Source organism: Aythya ferina (assembly GCF_964211825.1).
Source record: "Aythya ferina genome assembly, chromosome: 11".
In the NCBI taxonomy this organism is placed as follows: domain Eukaryota; kingdom Metazoa; phylum Chordata; class Aves; order Anseriformes; family Anatidae; genus Aythya; species Aythya ferina.
In genome coordinates, this window is record NC_140307.1 from 13160586 (window position 1) to 13180890 (window position 20305).

General features: G+C 38.6%; 1 protein-coding gene across 7 annotated transcripts in view; it reads right to left on the bottom strand.

The window, feature by feature from the left end:
* Positions 1–20305, bottom strand: part of HMG20A (high mobility group 20A) — a 35073-nt gene continuing 14768 nt past the window's right edge. For all 7 annotated transcript variants that reach the window (XM_084532727.1, XM_084532728.1, XM_084532726.1 and 4 more), the window contains 9 exons: positions 18234–18326; positions 16077–16224; positions 14528–14743; positions 11987–12119; positions 11610–11641; positions 8476–8551; positions 7427–7642; positions 6651–6794; positions 1–4233 (listed from right to left, as the gene is read on the bottom strand). In XM_084532727.1, the coding sequence (XP_084388853.1) occupies positions 6658–6794; positions 7427–7642; positions 8476–8551; positions 11610–11641; positions 11987–12119; positions 14528–14743; positions 16077–16224; positions 18234–18322 (1047 nt within the window). In that variant the 5' untranslated portion in view covers positions 18323–18326 and the 3' untranslated portion in view covers positions 1–4233; positions 6651–6657. The remainder of the gene's footprint in view (positions 4234–6650; positions 6795–7426; positions 7643–8475; positions 8552–11609; positions 11642–11986; positions 12120–14527; positions 14744–16076; positions 16225–18233; positions 18327–20305) is intronic.

Below are 20305 nucleotides of genomic sequence, written 5' to 3' on the forward strand. Positions count from 1 at the left end.
TAAGAATGGCAAGTTTATTAATGGAACCCGTAAGTCAGATTTCATAAATGTTGGTCCTTGGATTACCTAATGGATGTGGATACTTTCCACATACCAAAATGGTGCAGTATGGAGTCCCCAGACCTTGCAATTAAGATGACAAATCTTGAATATAATCAAGATGTTCTAAAACCTATAAAACTCAGAAGTATGAGCAATGAGGAAGAAGGAAGCAGCAAAACTATTCATTGTTCACAAGCAGAAAATTCTGTGGGAGAAGTAAATGATGAGCCCAAGTACGCTACTAACTCTGAAGGATCCAACTGAATTGAAGCAGTTGACACAAAACAGGCTCTCAATTCAAACTCCAAATATATTAATCTGCCTGCAGAATAAGGAAGTTACTTTTTCCTCTTAAAAGTATCCAAAAACTTAAATCCCCTTCACTTCCCTTAAATGATTATTAACTATCAGTTAATTGAGTGGCAGCAGAGTAAACTGGAATTGTCTTAATTTAAGACTACATAAAGACTACATCTTAAATTGAGCATCATTGACCACCACCTGCTCACAATGCCACATACAGCACCAAAGGTTAGAAAGGAAGCAGTTCTCTGTCTTATATTGAACTTGCCTTTTTTTTTTTTTTTTTTTTTGGAACAGGTATGCCCCAATTTTGCTACCACCATCTCTAGCTCTGGTATAGCTATAGTGTCACAGTGGCCATATTCATACTGGGGACTTTGTTATATTCCTATTTTTGGTATGTTTATGATTTCATAATTAGTGTTCTGCAACATGCCCAAAGCATAATAAACCTAAATAAGCAGTTCGTCCCAGGCTGCAGAAGATGCAACTGAATTGTCTTAGTATACAGAAATACCAGGCATTAATTTGGCAATCAAATTGAGATGTGACCAGAAAAGTAACACAAAAACATCGTTGCTTACAGCACCGCAAACTCAGAAGGTGCACCAGTGCAGGCAGAAATCATTCAAACTCCTCCACCGTAGAGGACAAACACTCAAAGTACAATTTTCCTAAGTTTACAGTTTGGCTCCATGCTCAGTAAGCAGAAGGAAAGATGCATGGCAGAAATCAATTGGGAAAACAAAATTAATTGGTGAGCAGCACACATGATATATGTGGTCCTTAAAGGAAGGGAAAACAAACATGGTGGTGAGAAATCAGGGAGTTCAGAGGAGGACAAAGATGTCAAAGACTGAGAGGTTCCTGACATCCTAGGAAATTTACTCAAGTTGGGAACAGATGATGACAGGAAGGAGCCTGATAATTATTTATAAACAATCTCCAAAGCTTTCATCACTACAAACTACCTGCTTTAGCTGTTTCAGAGGGAGATGCATATGGGATGGAGAGGGGGAAGGAGCATATCTAATATTACTTTTCAAAGATTAACATGGAGTTGACAGTCTATCAGGCAAGAAAGCAATACTATTAATAGTTTTCATGAAAATGCACTTAAAATTGAATCAGAATGGATTCAATGTTGAACAATTTTAATGAAGCAAGTGTCCAACCAGCACATCAACTTCTGAAGAACAAAAGGACTCCAAAAGTTTAATTACAAAAACATTTTACAGAAAACTTGGCATCTCAATAATTCCAAACACATTTATCCAAGAAATGCATTATTTTTTCATATATTTCTCTTAACATTTCTTTAAGTGATGAAAGTACTTTATCCTGTTCCTCTCCTTGACACCAACATTGTTTTTTTATTTCTTCTCCAAATCAGCCAACACTGAAAAATGTAAACTGAAAAGACACTTAGAGAACACTGGAAAGACAAAAAACATTTCTATAAGGTTTAACAGTGTAAATAAGAAGCATCTCGATGAGACAAAACATCCGTTGTATGACCAAGAAATTACTCTTTCCACAGACGGGTATACCACCATCCCTCCTTCCTTGTGGGGAAAAAGCAAAAGATCTCTCAAGCTCCCAACTAATGTTATTAAATCTCCTGTCCAAGAACACTTACATGCTACTCAACAGAATGACGTATTAGCAGTATGCCACAAGCTGAGAGCTGTATTTAATTTATATAAGCAAAGGCAGCCTGCAGCCACCCATACCTTATTTATGGAATGTATATGCAACAGCTTGGACTTGCATCCCACTATCACACTACATACCAATTTCTGCAATCTTTATGGGATGAGACTCTAGGTTTTGGATAAGATGTCACAGACAGCTTTAGAATTTCATTTCCAAACTTTTGCCTATGCAGTCTGTTTTGGCCTCATTTAAATGAAAATAAACTGTCACTGATGCTGCAAAAGCAAAACACGCACAGATTAAAGGTATGGGTGCTTCTTCTGGAGACATCAATCCTGAAGATTTTTTCCCCCACGTGTTTGTTATAGAATCCACTAAAATAGTTCGTGTCAACTTCAGTTGGTGTTGTCCATGCTACAGAAAATAATGGTGATCCAACTCAGCAAATCGAGGTTTCTTTTTGTGAAGTCTTGAAAATGAGCCTGAAGACAAGAGAAAGGAGTTTCCTCCCTGAAGGAAGACTTGAATATACATGGAAATCCTTGCTGCCTGGCTACAGCAATGAGCCCAGAAGTAAGCAGAGACCTGACATACAAGGTCATACCTGGAGATGGCTTCAGGCAAGCATGAAGTCCATGTATATAGCGTGGGAAAGAAGAAACTGCTGTTTAATCTTCGAATACTCACATTACAGATGCACAAAAGCAATCCTGACTGCAATGAATTCAAGTAATGAAAGCAATCTCCAATTCATAACAGGGAAATCCTTAAAGATTTCTGAAGGAGGAACAAGGAGATTGTCATGTGGAAGAAAGCATGTTTCCGTCATTACCATAAAGCCCATAGATGTCCAACAGGTGCTCAACCACAGTCTGAATTAGCAATTTGACAGGAACCAAAGGGCAGCAAATGATTTGCATAAGTTAGTGCAGACAGTAGGTGCCATCTTTGACAAGAGCTGCAGCCGTAACTCAGTAATATTACAATCTCTAGCATGTGAGGTTGTACGTGATGCAAGTGAAAGGACATTTAGGTCACACTGGAACATAACAGGCTGAATGCTGTAAGGCTCCACAGGCTGTACTTCAGCTGTACGGAAGTTGAAAATCACGCACTGTAATGTAGAAATCTCTGGGCTGCAATGTGGGCCTAACTGCTAACATCCTTCTCTGATATAGTAATTCATGCAAATATACATGTGCTGCTTCCAGGCACACTGCTTCCCAGCACTGATTTCAGAAGGGCAGGAAAAAAAGCAATTTCCCCCACCCATTCTTTTTTTTTTTTTTAACAGAATACTGCTCTCACCATGAGATCATTCTCTCAGAAAGTAAGCAGACAATTAGAGTGAGCAACATAACAAAGACAAATTTTGTTTTGTTTTAGTCTTAAATGGAGGATTCCGTCCAACTGAGAAGAGCTAACCCTTCACTTTCTACCTCGATTATCAATGACCTGGGTGGTAGTAAAACATTCCACCAAACATTTTCAAGAGAGAACAGTGGATCTGCATAGAAGAGCAGGTTGCTGTGTGCAAGAGAGGTGCTTGAAGAGAGGGAGAGGGAAGAAGTCCAGAGGGGAATTGAGTCACAAAGAGCCAGTCACAAACAAGGAGCAATCTCACATTGTAGAAGCTGCAGGCTAACAGGAAAAAAAAAAAGGATTCTGCTGAAGAATACTTTACATAAACATGGCAGGCAGGATAGGACGAGACAGTGCACCAAGGAAGACTGCCTATTATAGCAAAGAACACAAGCGCTGCTATCCAGTACTGCAAGTATCATACAAAAAGATCAAAAAAAATAAAATCGAGGAAGGTTAAGCTACAAGATAAACATGAAAACAAACTATAAAACACTAGAAGACATCAAGCAATGTAACACAAAGTCATGACTACAATACACAAGCTAACTTAATTTCACAGATTTCATCTCCATAGTTAGCAAGTCCACAGAATGTAGCCACGCACACACCCAGCAAAATAAAAAAAAAAAAATGAAGATTGCACAGAATTCACATGCTCTTAAAGGTTTACACAGAGGGCAGTTCCAAAATGTTTAGTGGGTGGTATCTGTGGCTAAACATTGATCTGCTTGTCCCACTGACAAACGACAGAGGCAGGAATCAGCATAAACCTGCAGTTCTGCCTCCCACCCCTAGTCTTTTTCTCTCATGGCTTCTTATTCCACACTGGCCAAAGAAATTTTGTAAACCATCCCTGGGTCACGAGACCTGCATACGAAACAGAAAGATAAACGTTAGAGGAGTACAGGCTGTCAGGATTAAGTAGGACATCATGCCTTTTTTGTGAATGATTTATCAGAAAGCACAATATTAGGAAGAATATCACAGAAACCTATAGACACAGAACAATCTCAAAATAACAACCCTTGATTTTACAACTGGATTTCTACTTCCAGTCAAAGAGCAGCATGCTGAATACATTTTTTTTTTTTTTTTTTTTTTTTTACAATACAATGATTGCGCAAATAAATTCTCTTTACCATGCAGTTCAGGAAAAAAAAACATTGACCAGTATAGTCAAATTGTCAGTAAATACAAAGCACCTGAGCCACCAGAAAACACCACATCAGTTCTGTGAAGTACAGTGTACTCAAGAGTATCTTAACGAATAAATTTTTTCATGAAATTCATTTGTAATGTGTCTCAATCTCAAATAGACCATTTGGCTGATAGAGATCACATTTAGGAGAATATAATTCATATGCAGTGGGAAAACAATCACTGTCTGCTGATTCGATTTTATCAGATGCCAGCTGAATCGTTCTAACTAAAGCTTCTCCTTCTTATATGGATGCCCTATATATATATATATATATATATTAATGTTTACACCTACAAAGCCCAACCTTCTTCCCTTTTCATATTTTGTCACAAAGCAATTGCCAAGTGAACATCGCTAAGAGCCCTATGAATTACTAGATCATCATATCCAGTCATATGTACATATTTGTATAATGAAAATAGCAAATTATTAATCACGTTTTTAATCGCCTCATGCTGTTTTGCTGCTGAAAGGAAAAAAAGTATTGGGGGGAGGGGGAGAGAGGGGAATGGAGTTTTGTAACTATCAAGTGGGAAGAAGAATTCTAAGGCAGTATTTTTTCCTCAAACCAGCTATAGCTAAACCCAGTTTAACTGAGAGGAAAATAGTTGCATTTTTAGGAACCCAGAAAACATCAATTACTTAGGATTATTTAAGTTCCATTATTTAGGAAGACAGAATCCCCATGACATGAGAACAAAAGTCTATATTTCAGTATCCTTGAGATACGTATTTTCTGGCAAGGTGCTTGAAAGACAAACATTTGTTTCAGGGCCTGGCATGCCCTTCTAATAACTCATTGATGAGAAACTGCTTTCCTTTTTATACACTCTGTAAAATCTCCCCAATTCTCTTTCTGAGCTTCAGAGCGCTAATTGAAAATGGTATACAAAAATGAGGAGGTTGATGAGCTACCGAAAAATCCCAGACCTGGATCAACAAGCTGTTCCCCTTCATAAATAACAGCAGTAAAGCCACTTCTTTATTCTGCTGGGAGCTCAGTCATCTCTTGGAACTATAGTCCGTTCCATCTGGCTACCCTTTGGAAGGACAATGATCTTTTAGCTTAAGCCACACTATAATGGGGAATGTGTAATTAACTGTTCTACACAGTATCACAAAAGGTCAGAATCAGAAAGGATGAAAAGCCTTGTCTTCACATTTGCAGATGGCACAACCCTGATTTATTTGCATTTCTAAACACCATTCAAGATGTGCAGTGGATCTCAACAAAGAATCCAGGTATGTACACAGGTAAAATATAAATAGGCAAACTTCTAATGGCTGCTTAGTGCTGTGCACTGCAGGAGGGGGAGGAGCAAATGTTGTGGGAAATGCATTGAAGCACACCAATTTAGAATGACTGATTATTCTTTGTTGATTTGTTTTTCTACTCAGTTCCTTATTACAGTTTTCAAAGCTGCTGAACAGAACTGTTCATGAGCTCAGTAATAATCTCTGCATAAGCCATATGATCATTAGCGCCTCAGCAAAAGCTATATCTAGCCTGAGCCACACATTAGTGGTTCTGAGATGTAAACCTTCCTAACCAGAAGAGTTTGACTGCAGTTATTTCCCATTTGGTATTTGCAGAGCATTTTCAATTTGTAATGGAGATCAGTCCTTCTGTAACCTCTGAAGCAAATAAGATTTGTCTATGACCAGCAGATCTGATTCTACAATTTATGCAGAATTCTTCAAATTCACTTCACTCAAGAAGCCCACCTTTTTCTAAATTAGCCACCCTATCTCTAGAACATAAATAATCCTTTCTTGCAGCATTCTGTCAGTGTTCTTACCTTACAGAGATGCACTGAGTAACGGGACAAAAGAGCTAATTATGTTGTTACATTAAGGTCTTGCAGAATTCTAAGGAGAATTTAAGAACCCTTTAAGAACCCCACTGCTTAATAGTTTCAACTCCATGTGACTTTCATTAAGTTAACCTGCTCCTGCAGGTTTGAGGAAAAAGAACTTTTTGATTGATTCTTGTGCTGATTGTACTGTATTGTACAATGTCAGAACAAGTGCCAGAGGTACAGAGAGGATGCCAAGCAAAAGCAGGCTAAGAGCAAGCACTTACCCAATCACTAGCGTTCAAGTCGGTTCACCACATCTCGGACCGTGGCTATGAGGTTCTCATTCTCCTGTGGGTTAGCCATAATAATACCATGCAACCTATTCATGTAGGAATCGATAGTTTCCATTGTAGGTGTTTCTCCGCTACCTACAGACAACATAGTCAAAGGAGCCACAGAATATTTAGATGACTGCAGCAATTCCCAAAAAAATAAAAAAAGGGTCAGCACACAGCAACAAGAAAACAGCATCAGGAACTCCTTTTGCCACACACCACCTCTTGTGACAGACTCAATAATGTCCTAGCTCCACAAAGCAAGTGGTTCCAAGGAGAACAGGACTAATGAATCCTGTTTTTCTTTGATTTGTGTCTCAGAGTTGATTCTAACAAACTCTTCCAGCTGGGCATTCAGAGTATCTAAGCAGATTCCCTGGCATCTGACAAGACAGATGCAGCATCTCTCTCAATCAAGGAATTGGTGGGTCCTGTCCTTTCTATTTTGTAAGATTTTCACAAGCCTGTGATAGAGAGCAAGGACTGAATGTCTCACTCTATTAGGAACAAAAAGAGTAACTATAGTAAGAATAAAATACCATGATGAAATTAAGCACCAATATTAAACCTTCCCCTGCGTGCATTAGGATTCCAGAATCTAATATAACAAAAGCTCAGAAATAGCCAGTATCGTAGACTTAAAACAGCTTGTTGTAAATTCACAGAAACTTATAAGCATAAGAAATTAAGTATAAGGCTGGACAGAAAGTCCTAAGAAGTCTTACCTGGTAGTGGGACTCCAGCAAAGCTGGTTGTGAGTGCCTGCCGTAGGGTCTCAAGATGCTGTTGCAGCACTGTATTGCGGCTACGCTCTTGTATCACATCCACCTCCAGCTTCTCCACTGCAGTACGCATACTCTCAACATGTTTCTGCAGAGCAGCATTCCTCTCCTCAAACTCCATGTTGGATTTACGCAGCTGCCGCAGCTCAGCCTCACGTGCTGTGAATATCAACCCATTCCCATGTAGTCAAAGCTAAAAAAACATATCTGCAATTGGTAGGTAATGAAGTAGAATGTTCTGGAGTGCTCAACTGATGATTAAAGGCAGTGCAGTTTTAGGTTTAGGACAACAAAACAACATAACACAAAGTGCTGACAGTGCGTACAGAAGTACTTAAATAGCACCCCATTTGCCTCTAGAAATTAGAAGACATTCAAAGCATCTGAGCGCAAGTGAATAGGGGAACTGATTAGAAAGGATGACTACAAGAATAATTTCAAATCCATTCAGTATAATATATCTTCGCAACAATATTAAGAGGCCTATAGACAAGATAGCAGTTACAAAAACACACTGCTATTGATCATGACGAACAGCCTGTGAAGTTGAAGACTGTTCAGTCAAGAAAGTCTCCAGGAAATCTGGCAAAAATTCCTACAACTATCATGACATGCAACTACCAAAACAAAATAGAGTAGCAGAAAATGTCAGCGGAATATTCCACATAGCTAGGAGAACACAATACTGTTAACTAGCCTGAATCATCATCATGCTGTGTCTCAGGCGTCTTAATCATACAGAACAGCAGCTCCAGCTTGGAATAACATGTGGAGCTCAAACATCAGCACCATTCTCCAGAAAGGAGAGTTTTGAAAGACAAAGCCATGTTGTACCCATTGTGTTTATACAGAGGTTAAGTAATATCAGAAACGTTAACCAATCACATCCAAGTTATTACCTGAGCTAAGAGTGTAAGGACTCTTCACCTGGACAGCACCTCACAGAAACTTTGGGAAAGTAAACAAAGGGCCCCTGCAAATGTTTAACTTACCTTTACTATGATTTAGAAACTCTTCTGTGAATATTGGAATATCAAAAACAGATCTCTCTTTTGTGTCTGCTTCTTTCTACAAAGAAGAGAGTAATACATTCCTAAATACTATTACTTTTCAGGATTTTGTGAAACATTTTTCATCAAGAAAAGAGAAAGAAAAGGGAGACCAAATACAGAGGTAAATAAAGTACTGGGTAGATGGAAAACATTTCCAGCTCCTATCAAGGAATGTCAAAGGGTAGGTCAACTTTTTAATATACAGGCTTAGTAAAGGACAAATACCATGGTCAAGAAATATCATCTAATAGACTAAAACATACTTTTTTTGCTCTAATGGCATTATACATCACAAATGTTCAGTTTTAAAACTAGGAATTCATTTGTTTTCCTCTTTTTCCCATCAAAGCAACAGACATTCTAAAAATAATGAATTAACGTCCACTAAGAAAAACTGACAGTTCTGAAACTTAGTAAAAAACACTTATAAGACATCCATTTTAGATTATTCATCATTACTATTGCAACTCATGTGCAAAGATACACTGACTTGGCTCAGCATTGGCTCCTGGAGAACAGAAGCAGAAAGAGAGGGTATTCTGTCAACAGCCCTGCATGATACAGGCTCTTCAGGTAAAAAAAAATAAAGTAATTAAATTGTTCAGACATTCTACTGAACAGAAGAGCGAGAAAGAAAACCATCAGCACTCTTCCATTACAGAATATATTATATAGCACATAAAAGATCCTCTCGAGAGCTCTGAAGTGCTTAAGCCACTCCGAGGTTCACTCAATTAAAACAAAAGTTTTGATTACCTCATATTAAAATAGCACAATCTGTTCAGGCTGCATATCATTTTGTCACCCCTCAAATTAAAGAGAGAATCAAAACTGTTTCTGTCTTTTGCCTGAAATAAGAGCATCAACCAGTAATGCCATTCTCATCTGAGCATTAGAACTGATGTTGATCTTCAAACGTTCCAGAACAAATGAGGTGAAGTATTTAGAGACATTGTTAAGTATGGTAAAGAAAAAGCTGAGATTTGGGGCATTTTAAACCCATCCTTCCTTCCGTGGTTAGGTGCAGTCAATGCAAGGTATAAATATCTTAAATACACTACCATGCAATAAATGTTCTTAGATGTTTAGATGTCAATAAATGTTTTTAAGTAACGTTTTCTTTTTGTGTGCTAAGACTATGACAGCCATTTGACTATCTTCAAGGTCTGTAGGTACAACCAGGCAACGCCTAATCGCCCTGACGTGTGCCTATAAGCCTTTAAAATCTTACCACTAAGATGTTGTCTGACTGCATGAAGTTAGGCCTACATACACTGAACCAAACAGCTTGAGAAAAGAACCAATAGTGTTAACAGTGGAGAACAATCACAATGGTTCAGTCACTGCTGATCACAATTAATATTTCTATTACATATTGCTATATGTAATATTTATCAATCTAGGGTTTAGAGGAAGACGATGTTCTGTTTCATGCCAACAGATGAGCTCACTGAGACAGCCTGTCCATTTTTTTCATAGCTATATCTGCCTATTAAGTTTCCTCTTGTCTTTCCAAGCCTCACCCTTTTGTTGCTTTTATTGTAATTAATATTACTTATTTGAATTGTTCATTCCAATTCTTTCTGGAGGTCATGTCTGTATACAGTATTTACAAGTTCAACAGTGATTCACAGAAACCAGACGATGAACGCAAGTGGAGCAAGGGGAGAAAGAAAGGTTTCCTTAACTTTTATTTCTTGAGAGAATCAAAATTTATTTCATCACATTGTATCTATTAATCAGAAACAACGATAATAGTCAATGCAGATAAGAAAGCAGTAAGACAAGATGCTTTAGTCTTGCTTCCAGTAATGACTTGAGTACATACTTCTAAAAGCAATCTAAACTTTTTCCTTGTTCCTTGCCTGTGGAGGACTGTAATACTTACCTTGCAAAAAAGATGGGAAAGCACATCAGGTGATAAGCATGTGGAATTGTATCAAAGGTGAAAAAAGCTGAGCAGTCAAAGAAGCAGGCTTTCATAAGAGGATGTCTGCCTCATATGTTCCCAGCTCAACTATCTAATAACTACCTGATAAAGCTTAAGAGCTCCACAGGGTATTTAGGGTCTCCTTTTTAACTTCATTTATCAAGTGTAAAACTTCAAGCCACGATAGCTTGAATTTAGGAAGATGATAGTTAAGATTCCACGATTTTGTAGTTCGTCACCTGTATAATTTACAGGTTACGTAGCATTACACGAAACTAGAGCCTGAAGCTTTCAGCAATCTTTGTACAATTCAAGATGAACTTTGATTCAAGCACTACACAATCAGAAAACCTGAGGACCCTGCACTTCTAGATATTAAACTGCAAGTGCTGCCTTTATGGGTTAACAAAAGGCACAGAAAAAAAAAACATGCTACAAAGGCATTTTCCTGGAAGTGAAACTTATTTTCCTGGAATTAGACAAGACCTCTCAGCAATGTGCACCTGTGTCACTATCTTAAAAACATTAAAGAGAAACTTGATTGCTTTCCCAAGGCAGAAAGAAAAGAACTCACAAAGGAACAGATCTTTCAGAACAGCCAGTTGCACAAGTGAAGAGGCTGTGCATAAACAGGATTCTTTATTGGCATCATTTGTAATTCATTGATAACCATGGAAGAACTTCTGAGTCCCCAGGTAACAGAACTAAAGATAGAAATTTTAAGCACTTCAGGAGGAGAAAAACAATAGTCAGGCAGGATGTATACGGTTTGTGATAGTTCTCATCAACTAAAGCGTAGACACCTGTTCTCCAGACATTTGTTACTCTTCCAGTATTTACATATGCAAAGTGGAAAGAAAGCTTAAGCCAGAGATGCCGCAATGATTTGGCTACTTCATCTATTTTCTCCTCAAGGAAGCCACATCGTTGCAGAAAATCAGTACCTCAAAACAACCACCTATAGGTGTTAACTTGGAAGCTTTATCTAGATCTCACGCTATTTGTAAGTTTTACCTCAGAGTTTAATATCAAATAATTTTAAAATGTAGGGATAGTCAGTGCCTTTGAAAAATCCTGTAGTAAAAATTTTGGAAGTTTAGCCTGTAACACACCAGACATTAATGTACAGGATAAGGAGGTATACCTCATGATCATGGACTGGCTGTCTTGCTCCATCTGAAAAAGAAAAAACAGGAAATTGCCAAGAATACACAAGATTTGAGAAAACAAGATCCAAAATATTAAAGCAGTTACAGAACAAACAAACAGTTATAGACAGGAAACTTGTGCACCTTTCCTTACAAGTCACATAGAACTTGTGTCTAATTTGTATGCAAGTCCTCCAGTACAATCTAGATACAGTTAAATCCATGTTAATCTCATCACTTCAGATACAGCTGATACCATAGAAAAAATGCATTTACTTTTTAAACAAAGTTTTTTTTAAGTGAGTGTCTGGTTACATGTCTAGCTGGAAATCTTCTCTTCTAGCTAGGAAGGCATTAATGTCTTGTTCAATACCTTGTCGGTGTGATTTGCCTTTTTGTCTGTCCTGTGCTTTCCTGCTAAAGACTTTGTAGGCTTCAGTCTTCTGATACTGCTCCAGTTCCCGCATATAACGCTCCTTATCTCTATCTGCTTCATCAAGGTATCGCTGAAACAAAAAAGTCCAAGAGTTTCAGGGAGTTCCCTTCCTTCCAGAGGAAGGGAAGAAAAACTCATCAGATGAAGTGCTGATCCATTTCACCTATGCAAACAGGAAAGGAGTGAGGAAACAATGAGAATGTGTGCGAGATGCGAAGAGCTAAAATTTCTGGATAAAATTACTGTACTCTGGTGCTTTTTTTTTGTTTGCTTTTTTAAATCCAGATCACTATTCTATTAACTTTTTTGTTAAATCTAGGGACAATCTTCTATTAGGCTACTCAATTCAACTGAATTACAGACATCAATATTATAGACCAAATGTTTAAGAATTGCCTTTCTGTGGCCAGGACTAAATGCTACCAAACAAAATAGACCATGATTTAAGGTTCAGATGTGTAACACTGAGGTTCCAGTACACTCTTGTTTTCACTCCCCCCAGACAAAAAGCACTACCTTTCCACAACCTCACATTTTCACCATCATCTGAGTAGAGAACAAAACACTATGGCTATCAGCAAAGTACAGCTTAAAGGCCAGAAGAACCTAGAAGGATCTATCAATCTAAGCTACCTGCATTCACGTTAAAAGATTATTTCTTTTCTATCCTGCAGATATTAAACATCAGCACAACAGAAGGAGCTTAACTGAAGAATTATTTAGGGTATCTTAATGAACAGAGCACCATTTAAGGAGTGGTCACCACGCGTATTACTGTGATCTTTCCAAGAAAAAGCTGTTTCCCAGTTCCATCCTCCAAACCCATAGGAGTTTAAAATTCAATGGAATTATTCAATCAGAGTCAAACTCAGTCATCTAGTATGGCTTGTACTTCCATGAAATCATCAGGGTAATATAGTTAACGATTACATATCCCATGCATTTGGAATATCATCTTGACCCTGCTGAGGTCACTGTTGATGTCCTGGTTAGGGGTGTACATTTGCTGATGCTGGGCTACCATTGCTTTTGGACATTGCATTCTTCCATACGACATTAATTCCTCTCTTCCATCTCCAGCAACATGCTGGTGAAAGAGCACAGTTAGTTCAGAAGTTTTCCCTCTCACTTATCTTTTGAATGGATTGGTTTGGGTCAGTAAGTTCTGTTGTAATACCTGCAAATAGATATCACAGGTTTTCTAGTGCAGATCTACATACCTCACTACATATTTCCTCAGAGAAGACGATAAAAAAAGAACTGAGTATTAGGGTGCTTGCTTTACAACTATAATGTAACGGGAGGGATGTTTTTACTTGTTTTTAAAGAGTTTTACTATTTGGTTAGTTCAGTCCTATCATCTTATCCTTACGCTAGACAAACAAAAAGGCTAGTAGCAAGACGACAGGGATGGAACACAAAAAAGTGAAACCTTCTCTTCAGTTTTTACATATCAGACAGCTAGTTTGCTAACCGCTGGCAACCATACACAGGAGAAGAATATCACACAGGCTTTTCCTGTGGATTACGAGACACTAACCTGTACAGCAGTGGTATACTATGAACACTGCTGCTCACTTTAGGAGAATGACTTCATAGTTATTAGCTAACCAAAAACAAGCTCACTCAGCTTCAACAGGAATTTGGGGTTGATCCATATCTCCAACTGGAAACAATGTGTAGATGGTAAAATACTCATAAGCAGAAATAGGGTGCGCTCTAGAATCAGTTATATGACCAGACCCAATATTAGGTTGGTCTTCGTTCACACATCAAATGGTGCAGAAGATCACCATATTTTGACTGAAAGGTGGAAAAAAAGTTTTTGCCTGAGGTAATGCATATAGAAGCTAAAACGCGCAACTCCCACCATTATTTTTTCTAAGACTACCAGCATTTTAAAACTCAGCTAAAATGAATAAGCTTTTAGACCATCTCTCTCAGTAGGCTGTCCTTTCAGGTCTCTTTGGCTGACTCTAAGACATCGAATGTTCATCTACATTGATCATTTAAGATTAGCAGAACTGCGAGATCCTTCTAGCAGCTCTGAAAATCCTGCCAAATTCTCCTCAGCCACAGTGAATAAATGCCTGCCCCAGATTTTTGATGGCTTTGGCCTTGGAATCTGGTAGGCCTCAGCTGTACCTGAGGTAGCTACAACAGAAGTTCATTGGGATGGATTGCATAAGCCATGGAATGTCTCAGAGCACTCACCACTGTACTGAATATATTCTTCTGCTGTCTCAAGGACACAGTTCTCAAATCACCAAACATGGATGAGACACTATGGCCCTACCAGGGTTCATTATTTGAACTCTGGAGGGCACACACACCCCTTATTTTGAAGCATATTCCTAAATACAACTTTAATCAAAAGCCAATGACTTCCTCATTAAACAGCAGACTTCCTTACTAAACAGCAATATTCCCATTTAACAATAACCATATTCCAACAAGGAAAAGGGAATTTAATGGTACCCGTTTCTCCTCAGGAGGCAGTTTACTCCATTCATTGCCCAGCATCCTGGTGATCTCTGGGAAAGGAACTTCAGGCCTCTTCGCTCGAAGCTGCTCCCTACGCTCATTCATGAATCTCACATACCCTGTGAGGGGGGATTTGGGGGCATTGCTGTCCCTAAGAGGTTTCTTCCTCTTTCTCCCTTTGGCCCAGCCTCCTCGTTTAGTTCTCTGCTGCTGCAAAAGGAAAATGGAAGAAAATTTAGATTGAAGGTAAAAAAATTACTACCACTGAAAGGAATAAATATTAATTTCTCAAACATTTTCATCAGGACTATATTGCTCTGATACACCCTTGCCATGGACGTTCTTCAGTAAGCTTCAAACCTTACCTTAGAGCAATTCTGACTTTCTTGCAAGCAAAGCCTGACAAGAAGTCTCATCGTAAAAAGTTGTTTGCAGTTATCACTCCAGTGGGGCAATACAGTAAACATCTGCATCAATTTCGGACTGTAAAGCCATGAGGAGCAATAGCTCACGCAACTATCACCCTGACTAGAACAAGTGCAAGTAATTTTTTTTTATTCTAGCTCACAACTCCCTCCCCCCCTGCTTTCCCAATGCATTTGCTTCAATAGCATACTTGGAGAGTGAGAATGAGCTAGCAATTTTTAACTACCTGGCTATTTTGCACCTTCCAAATCCTTTGCCTTTGCGCATTGCATGACCAAAATGTGGGTGACAGAAGAGCAAACATGCTCATGTATTCTAGCTTATTCTATAGGCTTTCTTTTCCACAAATCATCTCTAATAAAGAGACGAACAAACTTCAGAGGGAACTTTGTATGATTTGCTTGTGGCACAGAGCTAAAAAGAATCACGTAACTATCACTCATCCTCCTGGTTTCATATTAGTACAGTAATCTCTGGACAACGCTATTTTCTCATAGTGTGTACAAACAACTATTCTGGTATTTCTAATGTCTCCCCAAATCAACATGTTCCTGAAATCATGTTAGTTTTAGTTCCCTTTCTAGAACGTTACTGCTTCCTTAAACAAGGAGCTCAGAGCTGAAGACAAACTACAAAGAGGAAAATCAAATGCATCTGGCAAAATACTTAAACCACTTTAATGTCAGGCTTCAGTTCCTTCATGATTTAGTCACCAAAAATCAGTGTGAGACAGTACACAAGCTGCAGCCTAGAGTAAGCGTAACACTTTCAAAGACATCGTTTACTCTCAGAACAGTGCAGTGGTCTTGCTTTCCCACCTCACAAGAGAGAAAATAAGTTGTGGCCATGGAACATTCAGTCCTCAAAAAAAGTAGAGGCAGTACCAGTCTGGGGACCCTACTAGCTAAGCTAGAGACACGAGATCTTCTCTGCACAGCATGCCATGGCAAACAGTTGTGCAACACTGGAGAAGTAACTAGGGAGAATCAAAAGATGAAAAATGGCATATGGATGAAAAGTTGTGATCCTATCCAAAACAATCTGGGTTGTTAAGAAACTGTAATGACCAAACTCCACGCTTTTGCTTCATTGACAAATCACCATTAATTTAGCTCACCTCCTCCTCAGGCTTCTGCTCTGTGTTTTCAGCAGTATTAGAAGATTCATTTTGCAGCTGCTGAACCTGTGACAAATCCTCCACCAAATCTGGGTTATTCACAGACTGTGAAGCTCCACCAGTGAATGAACTCTCAGAATGAGCTACTCTGAAAAAGCACATGATAGCAAAAGAAAAAATTAATCATCATATTGCTAAATCACTTCCTCCCTAAACTTCTAAAATACGAAAAAACACTGCAAATATATTCAGTTCTGACACTATCAAGAAAAAAAAGATTTCAAAAAATTCACTTCAGAAGAACTGGGTGTTCCATCCAAGCAACTGCTATAGCTACCACAGTTACTATGAAAGCCAGATTGATTTTTAGTGTTAGTCTCATTTTTAGTGAAGCTTTTGATTATACAAACTGTCAATCAAATCTGTTTGAATCAGAAATCAGAAAGCATGAATCTGCTCATTAAAAAAAAAAGTAAAATATCTTTGAAATAAAACATTTCAACTTCAACAATATATACACCTTTCTCATTGCATTTAGTATATTTTCCCCACAAACACACTTTAGAGATTAAATTTCATTCAACATAATCTCCTGTTGATACATGTAGATATTGAAAGCACAAACATGCCTAGATCCCAAGAGGTTCCTGAATGGCCATTGTTAGTTCTGCTGCAAGAACTGTATCAGTTGACCATACTCTAAGAAAGGAGAAGCTGCCTGGAGGCCAAAAAAACAAAAACAACAACAAATAAAAAGTAGGTTATGAAGACAGGTACCTAAAGATGAGCACATATTTGGGGGGCATCAACCCCAGAGTTATTCTTACCACTGTGCTCAGTGGGCAAGTTCATGTAAAACTCTGGGACTCCTCTCAGATTCTAATTCTTTACTAAACCAGGCTGGAGGTTACCTGACCTTGCCGTGTTACATTCCTAAAAATTACCGTAACAGTAGCATATGCCTCAGGTCTACTTTGTCCATTTATTCAGCTCTACAGCTGCTCACATACATGCCCAACATTAAATACTAAAAAATGCGTTCCTGCAATAAAATGTAGAATACAGCTCTCGAAAATTGAGATATTTAAAACAAATTATTAGCTGAATGCCTACAGGAAAATTTACTTTTAACTAGAGAACACTGTATTTTCATTACTATTATCAGCAATCAGGGCATAATTACCAGTGAAGAAACAAGGACTGGAGAGATCCATGCCTGGCATTCAGATATCAGATTGTTTTTTTTCTCCCTTTTTGCTTTCAAATTGTTAGTAATAAGAACTAACACACACTCCTATAATAACATTCAGTAGGTGTCAAGGAGAAAATAGAACAATAGAGTTCCACAGAATCACTGTTATGATTTGAAGAATGTTTCAGCTTTCTGGTCACTCCTTAGCAGGGAAGTTTTTCCAACCGCATGTATAAGGAACTTCAATAGATGTGTAGCCAGTTTCAATGAAACATGAAAGCTCATTCAACACACTAATACCTCTTAAACACAAACCTACTTTGAACATGTAACTTCATTTGGCACCAGCAGGTCTGAAGTCCCAAATAAATTAAACCAAATTTGAAGCAAGTGTCTCCATATCTATTTTTACAGGGCTTTACCTGTCTGCAAAGTCTGAATTTCATTGCCTGGTGCTTTACAAAATCTAAGCTTCACATATCAACACAGAACAAGAATCCCATGTATTCCTAGAGGACTGCTACTCTTGTAATTGTGATTTTAAGAGAGGCTGTTGTTTCAGTCTGTAAAAGCAGAGTTACACTGACAAAAAGCAAGGACATCACTTTCTCAGTGAGTGCCAGAGATCAGTGATGAATAACTGATGAATATCATTACGAGAAATCACAGCCCTTCCCCACCCTCCAACAGGCCTCATAAATCTCTCAAAAATAAAACTGTAGGGAAGTAAACTTTTCAAGACAAAAGGGATGTTAAAGAAAACATTGTGATTGTTTCCATCAGTTCAGAAGAGTTCTGGTTTCTACTACACATGGAGACATGAGAAGGCCAAAGGAGTGTTTCAGGATTTTATTTAGTTTTTTTAAATGACTTGGGATACCTTCTTCCCACTGAAACAGCTTCCTTGGTGAATCTAGAGACAGCTGAATGTTAAAAAAAAAAAAAAAAAAAAAAGAGTCACTTACCCAGTCACAGTAATATCACTACCTTCCTTAGATCCATCTTCATCTGCAAAAAGTGGAGGAAGGGTGGAGCCAGCCACCAAGTTCTCCATACCTCTGGTTAAAAAAAAAAAAACAAAACAAAACAAAACAAAAAATAAACATGTTAAGTTCTCATTGTTTCCCTTCAGCAGCACTTACGTTTAAATGTCACAACGTACCACAGACCTTTTTACCCCCTAGAAAAATTGACCAGTCATAACTAGTTGATCTCAAGGCAGATCCTACCAGCAGCCATGCTTAAGTACAGAAGAAACATTGTAAACGATGCTTCCTTCAGAACTTGCCTGTTACTGAGCCCTGTGCCAGTGTCACAGTGCCAGTAGAAATCCCACTGTGGCACTGTATTACCCCTTAAGGTAAATTTTAATTCATCGTACTCAGCACACAAGTACACAGATCCCACTCTTCAGATCCGGCTTCTAGTTGAACCTAAGACAACGTATCCTCACTATACAATTATTCTTCTCCTATATTTGGTCAAAATCAGCCAAAGGACTCAGAAGGCTTTTCTCAGGAACGAAGAGCATAATCATACATTGGTCCTTCCACCAAAGGCCCAAGGACAGCTCAGCTTTATGTAACACTAAGCAGCACCAGTTCTGGGGTTACAGCACCATGGGCATGGCTTCGCTGTGTGGATGCCTGAACCCAAGCAAAGCCTACACTGCAGTCCTACAACCCGCAAGAGATGTGGTACCCAGGTGCTTAGTTGTCTGCTGGGGGAATTCTAGGATCAAGACATACCTTGTAAGCTCATCACCAGATGAGGGTTTGGAAATAAAGATAACTTCAAATGTGACGATACACAGTTTGTTATCAGGGAAGCGGAGTGTAATACTGACCTTGAGTACCAACAAAACAACCAGTCTCCAGCAAAATCAGAGCATTTAAATTGCTGAGAAAACAATTTCCTTGATCAATAATGTCTCAATTTTTTTTTTTTTTCCTGAGACTGTGAGCTCTGCTCTATTCATTTCCTGCCTCAGTGAAAACAGGCTGCTGCCTTTAGCAGCAGCTCTACACCTTCATAAGCTACTACAGATATTAGCTGATAAACAAATCTCTGGTAAACCTCCAATTTGCTCAGTTAAGCAAATGCTCAGTTAATGCTCACAGTAGGAGATCAATCGAAGGTCACTGTAAAAATGGAATTGTGTCTAATTTCCACCAGAAAGCACATTTCAGTTTCCAAACAAGACTACCCATCCAATACATGAAGGAGCAAAGTTCAAGAAAGCAGTGAAGATAATTAAGCCAAGCTCTCAGGATGGGCAGTGGCTTTGCAAGTTCAGATTGGACACCAGAAAGAAATCACCATGAGAGTAGCCCAGCACCTGAGCAGGTTATCAGAGGAGTGGTAGCAGAGTAGTGCATCCCTGCAGAGTTTACATGCTTGTTACACGAAGCTGCAGCTGACTCCAACTAGGGTTGGAAATAGTCCTGCCTGAGTGGGAGGCTGAACTAGGATGACCTCCAGACATCCCCACTACGATACATCTGCAGTTTTCTTTAAACTTCCTTGCAAACAGGAGCATCTCCTGTTTGACATAAAAAGCAGGAAAACTGACTGAAAGCTCTCAAATACAAAGCTTTCAGGAAAGGGGGGTTAACACACACTGGTTGAGGACGCAGGATTTTCGTTATTAAAGAAGGATAAGCAAACAATACCTCACATGGAGAAAAGAATCTAACTGAGGGTTGGGGCCTTAGGTATTACAAGAAAAAAATGGTAATTCAAATGATTTGAAGAATGAACTCTTCTGATGCCCCAAAAGCAGTTCAGGCACAGCTACTAAATACACAATGTAAGTCACTTCATGCCGTTATCAAGAGAGCAATCAACTTTTGCTTTGTGTTACACAATCTCTTCTAGTTTTGGTAGCCAGAAGTTCTAAATTCATCTTTTACGAAAAAAAAAAAAAAAAAAAGCTTAAGCAATAAGAGTAAAGCCTTGGTAATGTGTTATAAAATGTTTATGAAAACCTTTGTGTGTGTCTGAAAAACAGCTTTCTTTGTTGTTCAGGCACCTCCAG